Here is a 21,528-nt window from a genome sequence, read left to right as displayed (position 1 = left end):
ATTATATGGACGTTGCCGACCGCAGTGCCGTATTCTGCCCGTTTAAATATCTTTGTATTTGAATACCCCAGTTTCTCTGGCGATTCAGTGTAGTTGCATTTTAAAAAACAAATATAGTAAGAACAAAGTTTTTGCTGTTGACAGATGAGGCCCTGGAGGAGCTGATCGAGGAAGTGGTGCGCGCTAGCAACAGAGGCGTTTCCGCAGCCAAGAATGCTTCTGGAGAACCCAACTGGAGCTTTGGACAGTCGCTTTTCTTCTCCAGCACCGTCGTCACCACCATCGGTGAGTATACGTAGTTATTTGGCCACACATGGCGTGCTGTAGTTTAAAATACTTGGTACACTAAACGAGTCAGAAGACAGTTACAGAAACAACGAAAAAATCATAACAAATTCAAACCAATGCAAAATAAACAAGATTGGCCATCTTACAGAAGGTCGAAATTCAGCGAGGACCTCAATGTGAGATGCTTATAATAGTTTCCACGACAAAACTTTGTCTCAAAACCTGGAAGAAAATCCAAAGAGATTCTGGTCGTATGTAACGTCTGCTAGTGGCAAGACACAATCAATGTCAATTAACATACTATCATTGATAGTGCAGAGTTACTAAACACTGCCTTCCGAAGTTCCTTCACCAAAGAAGACGTAGTAAATATTCCAGAACTCGAATCAAGAACAGCTGCCAACATGAGTAACTTAGAAACAGATATATTCGGAGTAGTGCAGCAATTTAAATCACTTAGTAAAAATAAGTCTTCCGGTCCAGACTGTATGCCAACTAAGTTCCTTTCATATTATGCTGATGCAATAGCACCAGACATAACAATCATATACAACAGCTCGCTCGACGAAAGACTGTACCCAAAGATTGGAAAGTTGCACAGGTCACACCAATATTCAAGAACGGCAGTAGGAGTAATTTACTATATTACGTACCCATATCATTAACATCAATATGCAGCAGGATTTTGGAACATATATTGTATTCCAACATTGTGAATAACCTCGAAGAGAACGGTCTACTGACACACAGTCAGCAATGATTTAGAAAACATTGTTCTTGTGAAACGCAACTAGCCCTTTACTCACACGAAGAGTTGACTACTATTGACAAGGGATTTCAAACTGATTCCGTATTTTTGGATTTCCAGAAGGCGTTTGACACTGTACCTCACAAGCGGCTTATCATCAAATTGCTTGCTTATGGAATATCGTCTCAGTTGTTGTTGTTGTCTTCAGTCAAGAGACTGGTTTGATGCAGCTCGCCATGCTACTCTATCCTGTGCAAGACTCTTCATCTCCGAATAACTACTGAAACCTACATCCTTCTGAATCTGCTTGGTGTATTCATCTCTTGGTCTCCCTCTACGATTTTTACCCTCCATGCTTCCCTCCAGCACTAAGCTGGTGATCACTTGATGCCCCAGAACGTGTCCTACCAACCGATCCCGTCTTCTATTCAAGTTGTGACACAAATTCCTCTTCTCGACAATTCTATTCAGTACCTCCTCATTAGTTACGTGATATACCCATTCTTCTGTAGCACCTCATTTCGAAAGATTCTATTCTCTTCTTTCCTAAACTATTTATCGTCCATGTTTCATTTCCATATAAATACTTTCATAAAAGACTTCCTGACCTTTAAATATACACTCAATGTTACACAAAAAAAATGAGTATGGGATTGTTGGCCGGGAGGCCCCAACCGGGTAAGTTCGACCGCCAAATGCAAGTCTTATTTCAGCCGACGCCACATTGGGCGACTTGCGTGCCGGTGATGAGGCTGAAATGATGATGAGGACAACACGGCACCCAGTCCACGAGCAGAGAGACCTTCTAACCCGGCCGGGAATCGAACCCGGGCCCGCTGCATGGGAGGCAAGCACGTTACCACCCAGCTAAGCAGGTAGACTCGATGTTACAAATTTCTCTTCTTCAGAAACGCCTTCCTTGCCATACCCAGTCTACATTTTATATCCTCCCTACTTCGACAGTCATCAGTTATTTTGCTTCCCAAATAGCAAAACTCATTTACTACTTTCAGTGTCTTATTTCCTAATCTATTTCCCTCAACATCACCTGATTTAATTCGACTACATTCCAATATCCTTGTTTTGCATTTGTTGATGTTGATCTTATATCCTCCTTTCAAGACAAAGTCCATTCCGCTCAGTTGCTCTTCCAGGTCCTTTTTTGTGTCTGACAGAATTATAGTGTCGTCGGCAAACCTCACAATTTTTATTTCTTCTCCATGGATATTAATTCCTACTCCGAATTTTTCTTTCGTTTCCTTCACTGCTTGCTCAATATACAGATTGAATAACATCGGGGAGAGGCTACAACCCTGTCTCACTCCCTTCCCAACCACTGCTTCCCTTTCATGTCCCTCGACTCTTATAACTGCCATCTGGTTTCTGTACAAATTGTAAATAACCTTTCACTCCCAGTATTTTACCCCTGCCACCTTCAGAATTTGAAACAGAGCATTTCAATCAACATTGTTAAAAGCTTTCTCTAAGTCTACAAATGTTAGAAACGTAGGTTTGCCTTTCCTTAACCTATCTTCTAAGATAAGTCGTATGGTCAGTATTGACTCACGTGTTCCAACATTTCTACGGAATCCACACTGATCTTCCCCGAGGTGGGCTTGTACAAGTTGTTCCATTTGTCTATAAAGAATTCGTCTTAGTATTTTGCAACCGTGACTTATTAAACTAATAGTTCGGTAATTTTCACACCTGTCAGCACCTGCTTTCTTTGGGATTGTAATTATTATATTCATCTTTAAGTCTGAGGGTATTTCGCTCGTCTCAAACATCTCGCTCACCAGATGGAAGAATTTTGTCAGGGCTGGCTCTCCCAATTCTATCGGTAGTTCTAATGGAATATTGTCTACTTCGGGGGCCTTGTTTCGACTTAGGTCTTTCAGTGCTCTGTCAAATTCTTCACACAGTACCATATCTCCCACTTCATCTTCATCTATGTCCTATTCCATTTCCATAACATTGCCCTCAAGTGCATCACCCTTAAATAGACCCTTTCTGATTTCCCTTCGTTGCTTAGGACTGATTTTCCATCTGAGCTCTTGATACTCATACAGGTGGTTCTCTTTTCTCCAAGGATCTCTTTAATTTTCCTGTGAGCAGTATCTATGTTACCCCTAGTGATACATGCTTCTACATCCTTCCATTTGTCCTCGAGCCATCCAGGCTTAGCCATTTTACACTCCCTGTTGATCTCATTTTTGAGACGTGTGTTTTCCTTTACGCCTGCCTCATTTACTGCATTTTTATATTTTCTCCTGTCATCAATTAAATTCAGTATCTCTTCTGTTACCCAAGGATTTCTAGTAGCCCTCGTCTTTTTACCTACTTGATCCTCTGCTGCCTTCACTATTTCATCCCTCAAAGCTACCCATTCTTCTTCTACTGTATTTCTTTCCTCCATTCCTGTCAATTGTTCCCTTACGCTCTCCCTGAAACTCTCTACAACTTTTGGTTTAGTCAGTGTATCCAGGTCCCATCTCCTTAAATCCCCACCTTGTTGCAGTTTCTCCACTTTTAATCTACAGTTCATAACAAGTAGCTTGTGGTCAGAGCCCACATCTGCTCCTGGAAATGTCTTACAATTTAAAACCTGGTTCCTAAATCTCTGTCTTACCATTATATAATATATATGAAACCTTCCAACGTCTCCAGGCCTCTTCCACGTATACAACCTTCATTCATGATTCTTAAGCCATGTGTTAGCTATAATTGAATTATGCCCTATGCATAATTATACAAGGCAGCTTCCTCCTTCATTCTTTACCCCCAGTCCTTTTCCTTCTCTTCCTTTACCTACAATCGAATTCTAGTCCCCCGTGACTATTATATTTTCGTCTCCCTTAACTATCTGAATAATTTCTTTTATCGCATCATACATTCTTCAATCTCTTCATTATGTGCAGAGCTACTAGGCATATAAACTTTCACTGCTGTGGTAGGCGTGGGCTTCGTGTCTATCTTGCCTACAATAATGCGTTCACTATGCTGTTCGTAGTAGTTTATCGATGTTCCTATTTTTTTATTCGTTATTAAACCTACTCCTGCATTACCCTTATTTGATTTTGTATTTATAACCCTTTACTCCCCTAACCAGAAGTCTTGTTCCTCCTGCCACCGAACTTCACTAATTCCCACTATATCTAACTTTAGCCTATCCATTTCCCTTTTTAAATTTTCTATCCTACCTGCCCGATTAAGGGATCTGACATTCCACGCTCCGATCCGTAGGACGCCAGTTTTGTTTATGCTGATAACGACCTTCTCATGAGTAGTCCCCGCCCTGAGATCCGAATGGGAGACTCTTTTAACTCCGGAATGTTTTACCCAAGAGGACGCCATCATCATTAAACCATACAGTAAAGCTGCATGTCCTCGGGAAAAATTACGGCTGTAGTTTCCCCTTGCTTTCAGCCGTTCGCAGTACCAGCACAGCAAGGCCGTTTTGGTTGGTGTTACAAGGCCAGATCAGTCAACCATCCAGACTGTTGCCCCTTAAACTACTGAAAAGGCTGCTACCCCTCTTCATGAACCACACGTTTGTCTGGCCTCTCAACAGATACCCCTCCGGTTTGGTTGCACCGTGTCTGTATCGCTGAAGCTTGCAAGCCTCCCCATCGACGGCAAGGTCCATGCTTCAGAGGGGGGGAGGGGGCGGGGGGTCGTCTCAGTTGATTTCCTGTGAGATAGGTTACCGTTTGTCGTAACTGACCGAAAGTCATCGAGCAAAACAGAAATGATTTCTGCTGTTCCCCAAGATAGTGTTATAGCCCCTCTGCTGTTCCTTATCTATATAAACAATTTAGGAGGCAATCTGAGCAGCCGTCTTAGGTTTTCTGCAGTTGGTACTGTCGTTTATCGCCTAGTAAAGTCCTCATAAGATCAGAACAAATTGCAAAATGATTCAGAAAAGATACCTGAATGGTGCGAGAATTGGAAACTGACCTTAAATAACGAATAGTATGAGGTCATTCGCATGATTGCTGAAACAAATCCGTTAAACTTTGGTTACACGATAAATCAGTCAAATCTTAAGGCCGTAAATTCAACTAAATACCTAGGAATTACAATTACGAACAATTTAAATTGGAAAGAAAACAAAAATTATAGTGCGGAAGGCGAACCAAAGACTGCGATTTATTGACAGAACACTTTGAAGATGCAACATATGTACTAAAGAAACTGCCTCCAATCCGTTTGTCCGTTCTCTTTTGGAGTACTGCTGCGCTTTGTGGGATCCTTACTAGATATTATTAATGGAGTACATCGAGAAAGTTCAAAGAAGAGCAGCACTTTTTGTGTTATCGTGAAATAGGGGAGACAGAGTCACGGACATTTAGGGTGGACGTCATTAAACAAAGGCGTTTCTCGTTGAAACGGGATCTTTTCACGAAATTTCCATCACCAGCTTTCTCCTCAAAATGCAAAAATAGTTTGTTGACGCTGACCTACATAGGGAAAAACGATCATCATAATAAAATAAGGGAAGTCAAAGCACCCACGGAGAGATACAGGTATTCGTTTTTTTCCGCGCGCTGTTCGAGAGTTGAATAATAGACAATTATTGTGAAGGTGTTCCAACGAACCGTCTGCCAGGCCCTTATGTGCGATTTACACAGTGTCCATGTAGATATAGATGTAAAAAGTCCCATCAACATCACGGTTACTGCGGCAGAGAACAAGAACATATCGACTGAATCGGCGAAAGAAGCGGCCGTTAATTTATTGAAGGCATTATTTAAGCATTCGCTTGAAGTCACTCAAATTACAGAAGACACATAAATCAATCTGACCCTTCCAATACAAAGCCCTAGTGCAATCTCATACACGGACGCACCCATATATATATTGTTGTTGTTGTGGTCTTCAGACCTGAGACTGGTTTGATGCAGCTCTCCATGCTACTCTATCCTGTGCAAGCCTCTTCATCTCCCAGTACCTACCGCAACCTACATCCTTCTGAATATGCTTAGTGTATTCATCTCTTGGTCTCCCTCTACGATTTTTACCCTCCACGCTGCCCTCCAATACTAAATTCGTGATCCCTTGATGCCTCAAAACATGTCCTACCAACCGATCCCTTCTAGTCAAGTTGTGCCACAAACTCCTCTTCTCCCCAATCCTATTCAATACCTCCTCATTAGTTATGTGATCTACCCATCTAATCTTCAGCATTCTTCTGTTGGCCCGCATCTCGTGGTCGTGCGGTAGCGTTCTCGCTTCCCACGCCCGGGTTCCCGGGTTCGATTCCCGGCGGGGTCAGGGATTTTCTCTGCCTCGTGATGGCTGGGTGTTGTGTGCTGTCCTTAGGTTAGTTAGGTTTAAGTAGTTCTAAGTTCTAGGGGACTGATGACCATGGATGTTAAGTCCCATAGTGCTCAGAGCCATTTGAACCATTCTTCTGTTGCACCACATTTCGAAATCTTCTTCTTGTCCAAACTATTAATCGTCCATGTTTCACTTCCATACATGGCTACACTCCATACAAATACTTTCAGAAATGACTTCCTGACACTTAAATCTATACTCGATGTTAACAAATTTCTCTTCTTCAGAAACGCTTTCCTTGCCATTACCAGTCTACATTTTATATCCTCTCTACTTCGACCATCATCAGTTATTTTGCTCCCCAAATAGCAAAACTCCTTTACTACTTTAAGTGTCTCATTTCCTAATCTAATTCCCTCAGCATCACCCGACTTAACTCGACTACATTCCATTATCCTCGTTTTGCTGTTGTTGATGTTCATCTTATATCCTCCTTTCAAGACACTATCCAATCCGTTCAACTGCTCTTCCAAGTCCTTTGCCGTCTCTGACAGAATTACAACGTCGTCGGCGAACCTCAAAATTTTTGTTTGTTCCCCATGGATTTTAATACCTACTCCAAATTTTTCTTTTGTTTCCTTCACTGCTTGTTCAATATACAGATTAAATAACATCGGGGATAGGCTGCAGACCTGTCTCACTCCCTTCCCAACCACTGCTTCCCTTTCATGCCCCTCGTTTCTTATAACTGCCATCTGGTTTCTGTACAAATTGTAAATAGCCTTTCGCTCCCTGTATTTTACCCCTGCCACCTTCAGAATTTGAAAGAGAGTATTCCAGTCAACATTGTTAAAAGCATTCTCTAAGTCTACAAATGCTAGAAACGTAGGTTTGCCTTTCCTTAATCTAGCTTCTAAAATGAGTCGTTGGGTCAGTATTGCCTCACGTGTTCCAACATTCCTACGGAATCAAAACTGATCTTCCCCGAGGTCGATTTCTACTAGTTTTTCCATTCTTCTGTAAAGAATTCGCGTTAGCACTTTGCAGCTGTGACTTATTAAACTGATATTTCGGTAATTTTCACATCTGTCAACACCTGCTTTCTTTGGGATTGGAATTATTATTTTCTTCTTGAAGTCTGAGGGTATTTCGCCTGTGTCATACATCATATATATATATATATATATATATATATATATATATATATATATATATATATATATATATATATGTGTATATATGTATATATACCGCTCGACAGGCCTATATGTACACCAAAAATAAAGTTATATTCGTCACATACTAACACTGCAAACCATTCTATAAGTTCTAGTGCAAAATTTTACTCTTATCATAAGAGGAAAAGAATTCGCCCACGTATACAAGAAAGAAGATAAAATATACAAAGATCAAATTGCTGCGCATTTCACGCGTTCGAATAAAAAAATACGTTCCTTGAACATTGCTCTTCGAACGTATAAGTATTGAGAGGCACTGACGTTATGAAATGTCTTTATTTCCTTCAAAAATCTGACAGGACTTGTCACCGAGGTTCCCAAATTTACCATCAGGAAGATTCATGTAATAACATTCAGCAGTTTTCCCGCTAATGAAGTTCGCGTCCTTAATTTCTGAATGACCGCGGTAATAAAAGGGGGGACACAGTGTATCCCTTGTCATAAATGATAAGGTGGCTTTCGGAGTATAATGTAAACTAATGATCCGGTCTAGCTTCGCACGGGTGCACTAACTATATTAAAGACTCAGCGGAGACCAACCGATTCGGCACATATTTGGCAGGTCGCTTGTGTACAACCTAAAACGGAAGACCCTAAGATATAACTTTATTTCAAGGCTTCAAAATTGCAATATCTCCCCAGAAACACAGCGTGAATTGTACAACCACGCGGTTGCAATAGCGATTCACAGCATAGCTCATGATCAACTTTCTGCACCGATTTTTCAGGGAACGTTATCGTATGTATGGTATGCATAAAAATAAATTCTCGAAAATGAAATATTTTTAACTGAAAACCACGTCTGTTTTCCGGCGAATCTTCGGAAATAACGATTTAGTTGCGCAAAGATTGCATTCATTAATTGTTCTTGGTGCCGTGAGTAAATTTGCTTCGAAAGTTTATATGAGAAGTACCTTCCACCTAATTGCTCTAATAAAATTGAGGGTAATAATAATGTCGTGTGCTCAATGGCCTGGTGCAAATCTAACCTACTCCAGTTAACCAACTGCCGTTCGTGGCGACTCACCCATCCTTGAGAGGTGAATGCTAAGTTAAAAGGCAGAGTTAAAAAGTCCCTGGGCCGACCGGGATTCGATCCCCTGATCTTTCCGCTACCAGGCAATGTTTTAATTTTTCTCAATTTAAACTGTTAACTGCGCTGAAAAACAGCGTTAATGCGAAACTCAAGCACTACTAACACTTTCTTCATATTATTACACTAAACAAGGACAGTTAAAAAATGAAAACGAACAAGGAAAAAGGAGACAATGCCCGTTTATATTTGTATCCACAAGAATATACACTTTTTTGAGCAACATTTGATTCCTTGTTGCAGAAAATTTTATTCTCTTTGATACATAATCGTTTGTTCAAATAGCTGACAGCGATGACGATGGCGGATCGTGCTGAGACGCATCATGATCATAGTAGCTCCCTCATTCCATGAGATTAGCCGCAAACTTCAGCGTGAGCAAAATATTAGGAACCAAGTACCGAATACAGTAGCACATTCTTTATATATGTGGCGAAGAAATACATTGGTGATCTGGCTGCCCAGTGAGCGCGACCTTAATGTCTCAGTCATCATTCCCCAGCCTGTTCACTGATATTTGTCTTCGTTCTTAGTACTATATGATTGCATATAGATATGGCTTGTATTTTAATCCTAGTTTTGAATTTGTTATTAATTTTCATCTTTCTTTCTTTCTTTTTTTCTGTGGTCCAGGAGTCCTTCGTGTGTTGTTTCATTATTTCTTATTACTTACGATACGTAAATACGAACCAACCATGTTAATATCCTCACTCCAGAACACAGAAAAAGGCTCGAATGTCTAAGTGAATCAGTGTTCTGTTCGACAGCTTTTGTGGCTGCTCACGTAGCGTAAGCGCACATCGCCGCTTTGTCCATTTCCAGCTGTCTACACTTTCCGAACATCCCGTCATTTTTTGTATGGCGTTGTTTCTCATAAGGCAGTACTGAAAGTGTGCATTGTGCTAGGTGGATCCTTGTAACACCTATTTTCAACCTATTTGTATCTGTAGCGATAATTCTATGTCAGTTTGTAGTGTTCTTTATATAGAATGTTGTATCTATCATGAAAATTCTTTGACTATGTATACATATTTCAGTTACGTGAGCTTTTGAACGACGTTGTTTAAACTGCGCTTGTGAATTTAAATAAGTACCGGAATAATTGTTGTATAAAGTACTGTAAATAACTTCGTCCATAGTTAGGGAACATAGGGTTGAATGTAAAAGTTGTAGGGAAGTCCCGCAGCTACGGAAGTAGACTGGCAGAGTGGTAAAGGATTGGCTGGCGCGCAAGTGGCAACTCGCACTTTGTGTCGGGTAAGGAGTCTGAGCTGAGCAGTGCTGTGGTTAGCATCTCGCTAGCGGTAGCAGATCATTGTGGCACATCTCCCTGGAGTTTTGAGGCCAGAAGAGCTTAAGGGCAGTATTTATGGGCTTCGGATGCTGCATTTGGTGATACCATTATCATGTCATTATTTTTGGCCCTATAAAAATATAATTCCGACACCTAGAAGATACGTAACAGGGCGAGTCCAACAGTACTGCTATGATTGCATCGCCGCAAGATTATAGCCACTGCGAATTTCGCCACCAGTGCCATCGGCTTTCTACTAAATTGTTTATATTTGGCACTCTGTAAATGTACCAGGTATTTGTGAAATTTGGTTGATTTTAATAATAATCATGGTGTTGTTAAAAACTCTATCTTATACCCGTAATTATCCCAAATCACAGACCTGGACAGGAATCCTATCATAGTAAATTTTATTCCGAGTGTCCTAATTTATTTTAAGAAAGTGGTTGAACTTGAATTTAATGTTTTGTTGTCATTTGCACAGCCAATTATACTTTTGAATAGGTCAAAAGACTGCTTATGAAAACACATTTCTTATTTAAAGGATTATAGTTTGTTGTGCTTTACTTAATTAATCATTAATGATAAGAATACCTACCATTTCTCATACAAACTGGCGTAGTTTTGTCAATGAGCATGGTTCTTCTAAGGGCCCTCATGTACTAGGCTAGTTAGTTAATGAAGCAGTGCAAAGGCTTCTTCAGAGCCAGTGTAGTCAGATTTGCTTTCCGTTTAGTTGCTTCAAACCGAGTTTAAGAAAGAACTGTTTACTGTGTTATCTCTCCTAATCCAAGTTGGTTAATGCACAGATATAGAGACCCTGTGATAAACATTGAAGTTATAGATTATGATCATTAGCAGAGCCCCTGATTTAAATTCAGAATCATTTCAGGCTTTTGCCTGTTTAGTATTGCTGCTAGTTTCATGTGTGTCGGTAATTGGTTTTATAAATTGTTTCTCCTAGTTCATTCAAGGTAGGTGTTGTTAAGAAGCATATGTTACTGTTCACTATTTCATTGGCCATTTGTTTGTTAGCAACGCATTTATCTGCAATTTTAGGTTAGCCTTAAGACTGTCTTCTGCATTATCATTTTGTTTGACACAAGAATGCCTAAATAGGCTGGTGACCGGTTTTAATATGTAATGTTACAACTTGCTTTTATGCTGGGAGAACGACTGCTCCTGACCCACCTGTTTACTGTTAGTTATACTCCGCTGGAGTGCTTCGGAACGAATCCCAGTTTGATTGTTCCGTTTCCATTTGGTTATCCCACAGTCAACTTTTCAAAAACTCCTCTCAGATGTATAAGGTTCGCATCGATTGCCGTTTAAGGTGGTCGGTGGTATCGTTACATCTTGTGCCATTGCTCTGCGTGCCTTTGTCTTGCATTGGCACAAGGTCGCCATAGTTAGGATTGGATTTGGCGTGCTTAATTTAAGGGGTGGCCGGATTCAGTTTCTGACGTCACCCAGTTACCTTCTGTTACGGAATATGTGTATCCCAACTACTTGTGTGTAGTATTAGCCATATGAAAGCAAGTGGAAGTTTTGTAAGTGTCTGCGTGTCGTGTAACTGGTAATCACCTAGTGGGATGTGGAAAAGCGCCTGAAACCCACATCCAAGCTGGCCAGCACACAGACCCACGTCGTCAACTCGCCGAGCGGATTCGTTTCAGAGCCGGCGCACCTCCCTCAACAGGTAGCTTCTTCTGTCAGCTATATTCAGTACACGCCATATTCAGTACACGCCAATCCACTCGATAGAATCTGAAATGAGACTCTTCCGACTAGGCAACACGTTTCCAATCATCAACAGTACAATGTCGGTGTTGATGGACCCAGGCTTCGAAAGCCCATATCGATGATGTTTCGTTGAATGGCTCGCAGGCTGATACTTGTTGATGGCCCAGCACTGAAATCTGCGGCAATTTGCGGAAAGGTTGCACTTCTGTCACGCTGAACGATTCTCCTCAGTCGTCGTTGGTTCTGTTCTTGCAGGATCTAATTTTGGCCGCAGCGATTTGGTTTTTTACTGGATTCCTGATATTCACGGTACACTCGTTAAATGGTCGTACGGGAAAATCCCCACTTCATCGCTACCTCGGAGATGCTGTGTCCCATCCCTTGTGCGCCGACAATAACATCACTTTCAAACTCCTTAAATCTTGATAACCTGCCATTGTAGCAGCAGTAACCGATCTAACAACTGCGCCAGACACTTGTTGTCGTATATAGGCGTTGCTGACCGCAGCGCCGTATTCTGTGTGTTTACATATCTCTGTATTTGAATACACATGCCTACACCAGTTTCTTTGGCGCTTGAGTGTAATACGCTGCCTATTGCGAAAATGAAGGAATTCCATTAAGGTATCACAGCAAAATGAAATTTTTGTGTTCAAGTGTCAACTCTAATAGTGTAAAGAAGATACCAAATAAATATGTTAATGAAACAATATTATACAAGCAATTTTTGGTGAGGTGAGGCTGCCACAGAATCTCTAGCTCTAAAAAAAATTAAGTAGATTTTGAATAAGTCCCTGAGCAATACTATTGCAGGTAACGTCTATCACAGTCCCAACTTTAGTGGTTCTAGCAACTGGCACGATGTCACGATCAAGATGCCCACCCATACAATCTCATATATGTTCTATCGCTGACATACCGGGTTAGTTTATAGGTCAGAAGGGCATCAGAAGGTTTCATGAAGAGGGGAAGCCGTAATTATTGCTCGCAACATGTATAAAAACATTATCCTGTTCCAATATAATGCCGTGAAGGCATAGCATCCCTCTGGGCTGTGCAACACCCCTATTACTGACGGCATCCTTTATTCGGAACAGCCAGCATTTTGCATGATAATATTATATTATTAAGCCAGGTGTTCTGTTACCTTGGGCAGCTAATCAGAGAACCGATTCGTGAAAAGAACGTATTAGATCTCCTGGTCACCGACAGGCGCTCCCTTTTCGACTCAGTGTAGTACAGGGAATCACTGCCGATAACACCGTTACAGCATCACTGAATACGCCTGTAAATAAAACTATAAATAAAGGTAGGTAGACATTCCTGATTAGCAAAGGCGACAAGAAACTGATTTCAGATTACTGAGAGGTCAACATGAAAATTTCATCTATAGCACTGATAATGTTGAGCACCGATGAACAAAGTTAAAGAGTGCCGTACATTACGCCTTAGACAGGTATGTGGCTAGCAAAACTGTGAGGGTCGGGAAAGACGTGTTAAAAAGCTGCTACGAAAGCAATGACAGCGTCACTGCATATTTAAACGTAATCAAAGCTTTACAGACAAGTAAAAATTGAACGAAGCAAAAAGTAGCTTAAGGAGAGCCATGCGTGAAGCGTTCATTGAATTTGAAAGTAAAATTCTATCTACAGACTTGCCAGAAAATTCTAAGAAGTTTTCGCCTTATGTTAAATAAGCAAACGGATCGAAGCCTTTTGTCCAAACACTCTGTGACCATAATGGCATCGAAAACGGAAGGTGACACAGAGAAGGCCCAAATCCTAATCATCTTTTTCCAAAACTGTTTCACTGAGGAAGACCGCTCTGTAGTTCCTCCTTTAAACAGTGACACGAACGTCAAAATGACAGATACAGAAGTAAGTGGCCGTGGGATAGAGAGGCAACTGATATCGCTCAACAGAGGAAAGGCCACTAAGCCTGACGGGATACCCATACAATTGTACATTCAATACGCGAAAAAATTAGCTCTTCTTCTAGTAGCTGTGTACCATAGGTCGCTGTAGTCGCAAAGCGTTCCTAATGATCGGAAAAAAGAGCAGGTGATTTCCGTTTTCAAAATGAGTCGTCGAATAGACGTAGACGTAAAAAATTCTAGACGTATATCTCTTACGTCGGTGTATTGCAGAATTTTGGAACATGTTTAATGCTCGCTTGCTACATCAGTTCTGGAGACCGAAAATTTTCTCTGTAGGAAACAACATGGTTCAAAACACAATGACAGTGTGAAACCCAGCTCGTTCTGTTTAGCCGCGAGACCCAGAAAGCAGTAGATACCAGGGCCCAGGTTGATGCCGCCTTTTTTTACTTCCAAAAGTGTTCGATACAATTCCGAATTCAGGCCTAAAGAACAAAATACGAGCGTAAGGAACATCAGACCAGCTGCGTGACTGGAAGGAAGAGTTTCTGGCCGCACGGGACTAGCCGAGCGGTCGGGGCGCTGCAATCATGGACTGTGCGGCTGGTCCCGGAGGAGTTTCGAGTCCTCCCTAGGGCATGGGCGTGTGTGTTTGTCCTTAGGATAATTTAGGTTAAGTAGTGTGTAAGCTTTGGGATTGATGACCTTAGCAGTTAAGTCCCATAAGATGTCACAGACATTTGATTTTTTTTTTTTTTTTTTTTTTTTTTTTTGTTCTCGGACTGATGCAGGAAAGATAACACACACACTGAACACTAGTGCCATCAACGATGATCAAAGTCAGAGATATCGACAGTGAGACTACGAACTCGCAGGTGAGGTAGCATTGACTCTGTACCTCTGTTTTTTCACAAGGGAGAGAGCCGGATTCCAAACAGAGTTTAAACAAAAACCTCCATCCCTGTTAACGAGGTTGCTCGCTAATTTAATCTCAACTGCCTCCCTAATGACACTGTCCCAATAGCTGGACGTGCATGCCAATATCTCGGTGTTATTATATAACATGAGGTGACCAGTACCCAAGCAATGTTCGGCAATAGCAGATCTACTTGGCTGCTGTAATCGTGTGTGCCGTTTATGCTCAGTACATCGGTGCTCCACGGTCCTGATAGTTTGACCAATGCATGCCATGCCGCAGCTACAAGGAATGCGATATATACCCGCCTTACGCAGACCAAGATCATTCTTAACAGAACTCAAAAGCACTCTAATTTTAGATGGAGGTCGGAACACACATTTCACATCGTATTTCCATAAAATACGACCGATCTTGTTGGAAGTGTTTCCTACGCAAGGCAAAAAGGCAGTAGACTTAGGTATCGTCTCAGAATTATCATCAATCACCCGATGTACAGTTGGTCGACAGCGCAACGCGCGTTCGATCTGTCTATCACTATAACCATTTTGACGAAACGTAATTTCAAGATAGGACAGCTCAGCTGGCAAAGTCTTAGCGTCGGAAACGACATGTGCCCTGTGTACCAAGGTATGAAGTACCCCTTCACGCTGAGCCGGATGGTGATAACTATTAGCCTGTAAGTATAAGTCGGTGTCAGTACGTTTTCTGTAGACTGCATGTCCCAATGATCCATCATCCTTCCTCCTAACCAACACTTCAAGAAAGGGAAGACAACCATCCTCTTCCATCACCATCGTAAAACGAATGTTTGGGTGGATCGAGGCATTCAAATTCTCCCTACCATGAGGCCAAACAACAAAGGTATCGTCGACATATCTACAAAAACAGGCGGGTTTCACCGATGTCTTAAATTTTCATGTACGTCGGCTGTCCGTTGCAGTTTGACTTGAAACTGATGGGGTATTCTCCCGCCGAAATATCAGCGGTCGCTGAAAGTGTTACCTGGCTGAATTCCCGAAAGTTATTTGAAAGTTGTATACGCCAGGAGAAACTCAGGTCTCAGTGTAATAGATGTGTAGGTATTCGATGTGGATGAGGAGGCGTGGGAATTTGATGAGATGGCAGACGATCCAGAGGGGTAGGTAAACGGATTCAGAAAGAGAGACAGAATACATGGCGTTCGAGGACTTCATAGGATTTATAGAACTTTGGGGGGGGGGGGTGGAGATCCATGCAACATTTGCATAACAAACGATGGGGCAATCAGGATTTTGTAGGATAAATGTGGATGGGTGTAATCCTCAAGTTCTGCCTATTAGTAGTTTTAGTCTATTGTGGGCCTTTTTTTGAATGGTTGGCAGGTGGGGGTACCACGTTAGTTGCCGGTTGAGGGTTAGTTGGAGACATTTTAGAGTGCTCGTTAGCTGGATAGGACGATAGTAAATGGTAAGGTAGAAGTCATGGAGGCAGAAGGTGCAGGTGGTTTGTCCTGTAATTATTACCTGGACTTTGGAGGGGTTGATCTTGAGAAGCCATTGGTCACACCAGGAGGCAAACTGATTGAGTTGAATTTGCAGGAATCATTGGGATTTCTGGAGTGTAGGGCAGAGGGCGAGGAAAGCAGTGTCATCAGCATATTGGAGGAGGTGGACTGGTAGAGGTGGTTTAAGCATATCAGTGGTGTAGAGAAGATAAAGGAGAGGCTACAGGACAGTACCTTTGGGCATTCCTGCAGTGGGATGAAAGGTACAGCAATTGATGTTGTTAATAGTGACAAAGGATGGCCGATTACATAGGAAGGATGCAATAAGACGGACATAGGTAACTAGAAGTGAATATGTCTGGAGTTTGAAAAGGGGACGGGAATTCCATACATGATCATAGGCTTTTTCTAGGTCGAGGAAGACAAAAATAGCGGATTTACGGAAGTTGAGTTGGTGTGATAGGAGATGGGTGAGGTGCAGGAGCCGGTCATGAGAGGAGAAACTGGGATGGAAGCAACACTGGTTAATGGGAAGAAGGTGGTGTTGGTTCAAGTGTTGATGGATGCATTGGGAGAGGATGGATTCGAAGACCTTGCTAAACAATGAGGTGAGACAGATGGGGCGGTAGCAGGAGTTGTCAGTAGGAGATTTTTGGGGTTTGAGGAAAAGTAGGATTTTCGAGGTTTTCCATTGTTGAGGATAGTGATGTAAAGGGTTGAAAGAGTGATGAGAAAGGAGAGGAGTCATTCTTTGAGGTGTCGATAAGTATTGCAGTCATGGCCGAGGGAAGTGTTGCGTTTTTTTGTCGAGTACTTGTTTTATGTGTCTTACTGCAATAGGTGTATTTAATTCTGTGTGTGGTATGTTGTCCAAGTACAGGAAGCTGGAAGGCAGGGGTGGGATGGCGGTATTAATGCGTTCATGGACGATAGCTAAAAGAGAATCATCAAAATGTGGATCATCAGGGATGGGAGAAGATGTCAGATATGTTGCAAAGTGTCTAGCTTTGCTCAGGTTGTCTGTAAGGGATGGTTATCGTGGAGAAGTGGGTAGGAAGGTGTGGGGATGTAGCTAATGAGTTGACAATATACTTTCCAGTACTCGATAGATTTAAATGGATGTGTAGCGTTGAGTTTAGTGTAAGTCTGGCGCCAGACAGCTCCACCAATGCAGACCCCTTTTATAACGTGTACGCGATGCCACCCACCGTCTGTATATGTGCATATCGCTATCCCGTGAACGTCGCCGAAGTGTTTGTCTGCTGGCAAGCGGTTGTAAACGTGTCTTCCCGGCTCCTTTACATAACATAGTCCATCGCTTTAAGTCTTTATAGGATTGTTCTGATTCCTAGTACTAATTTAATATGCTGAATAGTCTTTTGCATGTATGGGCCCATAGCCGCTGCAGATTCACATCTGTGAAAGTTGTTCCCATTACCACCACATTCATAAGTAACCTTTATTAAGCATACCATTATATGGTGCTAAAACAATACCTCTCATCCTAGTGCAGGTCCTTTAGTTTTTAAGTGAAAGTGCAGTGCTTCGGTGTTTTTATCAGAAGAATTTAACCTCCCTGTGATATGTTTTTAAAATGTATGTACTTCCATATTTTAACTGCCTATCTTCGATTCTTAATTTAAAATAGAAAAAAAAGAAATTTTTGCATATATTTATCATCGTAATTTTTTTAATTGGCATGGCTGAAGAGCAGAGAACTGTACTTCTGGCAGCCCAACCCCCACCATATGTGGCGAGGGGGATGAAATAACAAGGAAAAAAATGGTGCCAAAAAACTTTGGACTAACCTTCGACCGGAAACTAACGTGGACACCTCACCTACCAAACATCCAACAGAAAGCCCACGACAGACTAAGGCTACTACCTGGCTAAACATGGGGACTATAGCACACCACTGTCTTCACATGTACAACTTCCTGATCCACCGCATGCTTTTCTATGCAACTGTTGCCCTGATATCTGGCCCTTACAAGTTCTATAAGTGCCTCCAGATCCTCGAACGCCATGCTTCCCGCCACACTTTCTGTATCCTTTTACCTCCCCTCACGAGGATCCGTCACCCACCTCTCCCCACTCACATAGAACACCTCTGAAGAACCTACACCATCAGCAAACTCAACTCCAACAATTCTCTTGTGTCTGCTCTCCTTTCCAATTCAAGTGCGCTGCCATGCCTCTCCTAACATATCCCACCAATCCTCTTCTAACACACAAACTTCATACTCATTAAAAAAATTACAACCCTTTCCCCTCTCCTAGGCTATGATCTCAGCCCCAAATAATACCCATCATACCGAATAGGAATCCATCCCACCCTATCCACCCCCACCCAAAGTCTCCCTTCTCCTTCTCTCCCTATACCACACCTTTTGCTTTTCCTCATCCCTGTTGCCTCCCACCCACTTCCCTCTCAAATGTATAGATCCCAATACCAGCTACCCCTCTCTCCTGGTCCCCCACCTCTAGCCAGTCCTCCGTTCTCATCACCACCACTCTCCTATTTATTTTAGAGGGTATAGAAATATTTTGCTTTTTCAGAGGTAAACGAGTCAACGTGTTAAACGAGAAAACACAAATATCCAGTGGCCATTTCTGAGATCACTTTAGCTATATTCTCCAGTAACAATTAAGTTTCAGTATTTATAGTCTCTAATTTATAATGTAAGTAGGGAGCACCTTTTTAAACGTGGATCAAGTGCTAGATATGAGGATCCGATTGATTACCAAAGGATGCGTAAATGGGATAATATATCAATGAATTCTATGTTCTGTCATATCTCAGCAGATACAAACATTGTAACGGATGTGTCGCTTTGTTTTTAGGTTTTTCTATGACACATACACACAGATGTTCAAGGGTCTTTGAGTAGTCAGCTGTGCCGCTGCTGTCATTGATGTGTATGTAAAAGGATATTAGAGTTATAAATGGGTGACTGGCAGTTGCCTTTCGTTCTCTGGATGATTAGAAATGCAGCTGGTATCCGTAAGACTATCGCCAAAACGTCGTTTGAGACCTATGTGAACAATTTTGTAAAATTCGGGTAGCTGAGAAACGGTTATACTTTTGTAGTTAGGTACCTGTTCCAGAGACAGCACTATCAGTATTTGTTGTCATGTGGAACATCTTTACCGGTGTACATATCTTAAGAAATACGTCAGTGTGACTAAATTCTAGTTTCTCATTGACTACTTATTTCTATTCAATAATTTCTCTACGCTGTAGAAGGGTTTGTTAATGAATAACAACTATAATCTGTACATGGAAACTTTTTTCGTTTTAGACATTTTATCTTTATTTCCGTCGGCAGATTGTCAAAGAGTGTTATTGCTGAGTATTTAATTCCTTTCTGTGCCAAAGCTAGATATACTACGTGATAGTTGGAATCATTTCCCTTTTAACACTGTTGTGTTGTTGTGGTCTTCAGTCCTGAGACTGGTTTGATGCAGCTCTCCATGCTACTCTATCCTGTGCTAGCTCCTTAATCTCCCAGTACCTACTGCAACCTACATCCTTCTGAATCTGCTTAGTGTATTCATCTCTTGGTCTCCCTCTACGATTTTTACCCTCCACGGTGCCCTCCAATGCTAAATTTGTGATCCCTTGATGCCTCAAAACATGTCCTACCAACCGATCCCTTCTTCTAGTCAAGTTGTGCCACAAACTTCTCTTCTCCCCAATTCTATTCAATACCTCCTCATTAGTTACGTGATCTACCCACCTTATCTTCAGCATTCTTCTGTAGCACCACATTTCGAAAGCTTCTATTCTCTTTTTGTCCAAACTAGTTATCGTCCATGTTTCACTTCCATACATGGCTACACTCCATACAAACACTTTCAGAAACGACTTCCTGACGCTTAAATCTATACTCGATGTTAACAAATTTCTCTTCTTCAGAAACGCTTTCCTTCCCATTGCCAGTCTACATTTTATATCCTCTCTACTTCGACCATCATCAGTTATTTTGCTCCCCAAATAGCTAAACTCCTTTACTACTTTAAGTGTCTCATTTCCTAATCTAATTCCCTCAGCATCACCTGATTTAATTTGACTACATTCCATTATCCTCGTTTTGCTTTTGTTGATGCTCATCTTATATCCTCCTTTCAAGACACTGTCCATTCCGTTCAACTGCTCTTCCAAGTCCTTTGCTGTCTCTGACAGAATTACAATGTCATCGGCGAACCTCAAAGTTTTTACTTCTTCTCCATGAATTTTAATACCTACTCCGAATTTTTCTTTTGTTTCCTTTACTGCTTGCTCAATATACAGATTGAGTAACATCGGGGAGAGGCTACAACCCTGTCTCACTCCCTTCCCAACCACTGCTTCCCTTTCATGCCCCTCGACTCTTATAACTGCCATCTGGTTTCTGTACAAATTGTAAATAGCCTTTCGCTCCCTGTATTTAACCCCTGCCACCTTCAGAATTTGAAAGAGAGTATTCCAGTTAACATTGTCAAAAGCTTTCTCTACGTCTGCAAATGCTAGAAACGTAGGTTTGCCTTTTCTTAATCTTTCTTCTAAGATAGGTCTTAAGGTTAGTATTACCTCACGTGTTCCAACATTTCTACGGAATCCAAACTGATCTTCCCCGAGGTCCGCTTCTACCAGTTTTTCCATTCGTCTGTAAAGAATTCGCGTTAGTATTTTGCAGCTGTGACTTATTAAACTGATAGTTAGGTAATTTTCACATCTGTCAACACCTGCTTTCTTTGGGATTGGAATTATTATATTCTTCTTGAAGTCTGAGGGTATTTCGCCTGTCTCATACATCTTTCTCACCAGATGGTAGAGTTTTGTCATGAATGGCTCTCCCAAGGCCATCAGTAGTTCTAATGGAATGTTGTCTACTCCCGGGGCCTTGTTTCGACTCAGGTCTTTCAGTGCTCTGTCAAACTCTTCACGCAGTATCTTATCTCCCATTTCGTCTTCATCTACGTCCTCTTCCATTTCCATAATATTGTCCTCAAGTACATCGCCCTTGTATAAACCCTCTATATACTCCTTCCACCGTTCTGCCTTCCCTTCTTTGCTTAGAACTGGGTTGCCATCTGAGCTCTTGATATTCATACAAAAGGTTCTCTTCTCTCCAAAGGTCTCTTTAATTTTCCTGTAGGCAGTATCTATCTTACCCCTAGTGAGACAAGCCTCTACATCCTTACATTTGTCCTCTAGCCATCCCTGCTTAGCCATTTTGCACTTCCTGTCGATATCATTTTTGAGACGTTTGTATTCCTTTTTGCCTGCCTCATTTACTGCATTTTTATATTTTATCCTTTCATCCATTAAATTCAATATTTCTTCTGTTACCCAAGGATTTCTATTAGCCCTCGTCTTTTTACCTACTTGATCGTCTGCTGCCTTCACTACTTCATCCCTCAGAGCTGCCCATTCTTCTTCTACTGTATTTCTTTCCCCCATTCCTATCAATTGTTCCCTTATGCTCTCCCTGAAACTCTCTACAACCTCTGGTTCTTTCAGTTTATCCAGGTCCCATCTCCTTAAATTCCCACCTTTTTGCAGTTTCTTCAGTTTCAATCT

At 41.6% G+C, this 21,528-nt stretch overlaps 1 protein-coding gene across 1 annotated transcript in view; it reads left to right on the top strand.

Moving 5' to 3' along the window:
- The window catches only part of LOC124721191 (potassium channel subfamily K member 1-like), a 223,135-nt gene that overhangs the window by 175,560 nt on the left and 26,047 nt on the right, over nt 1-21,528 (top strand). The window contains exon 2 of the mRNA XM_047246037.1: nt 145-285. Coding sequence (XP_047101993.1) covers nt 145-285 — 141 coding nt within the window. The remainder of the gene's footprint in view (nt 1-144; nt 286-21,528) is intronic.

This window comes from Schistocerca piceifrons, chromosome X, assembly GCF_021461385.2.
Source record: "Schistocerca piceifrons isolate TAMUIC-IGC-003096 chromosome X, iqSchPice1.1, whole genome shotgun sequence".
NCBI classification, from domain to species: domain Eukaryota; kingdom Metazoa; phylum Arthropoda; class Insecta; order Orthoptera; family Acrididae; genus Schistocerca; species Schistocerca piceifrons.
This window is presented reverse-complemented; position numbering and strand designations above follow the sequence as displayed.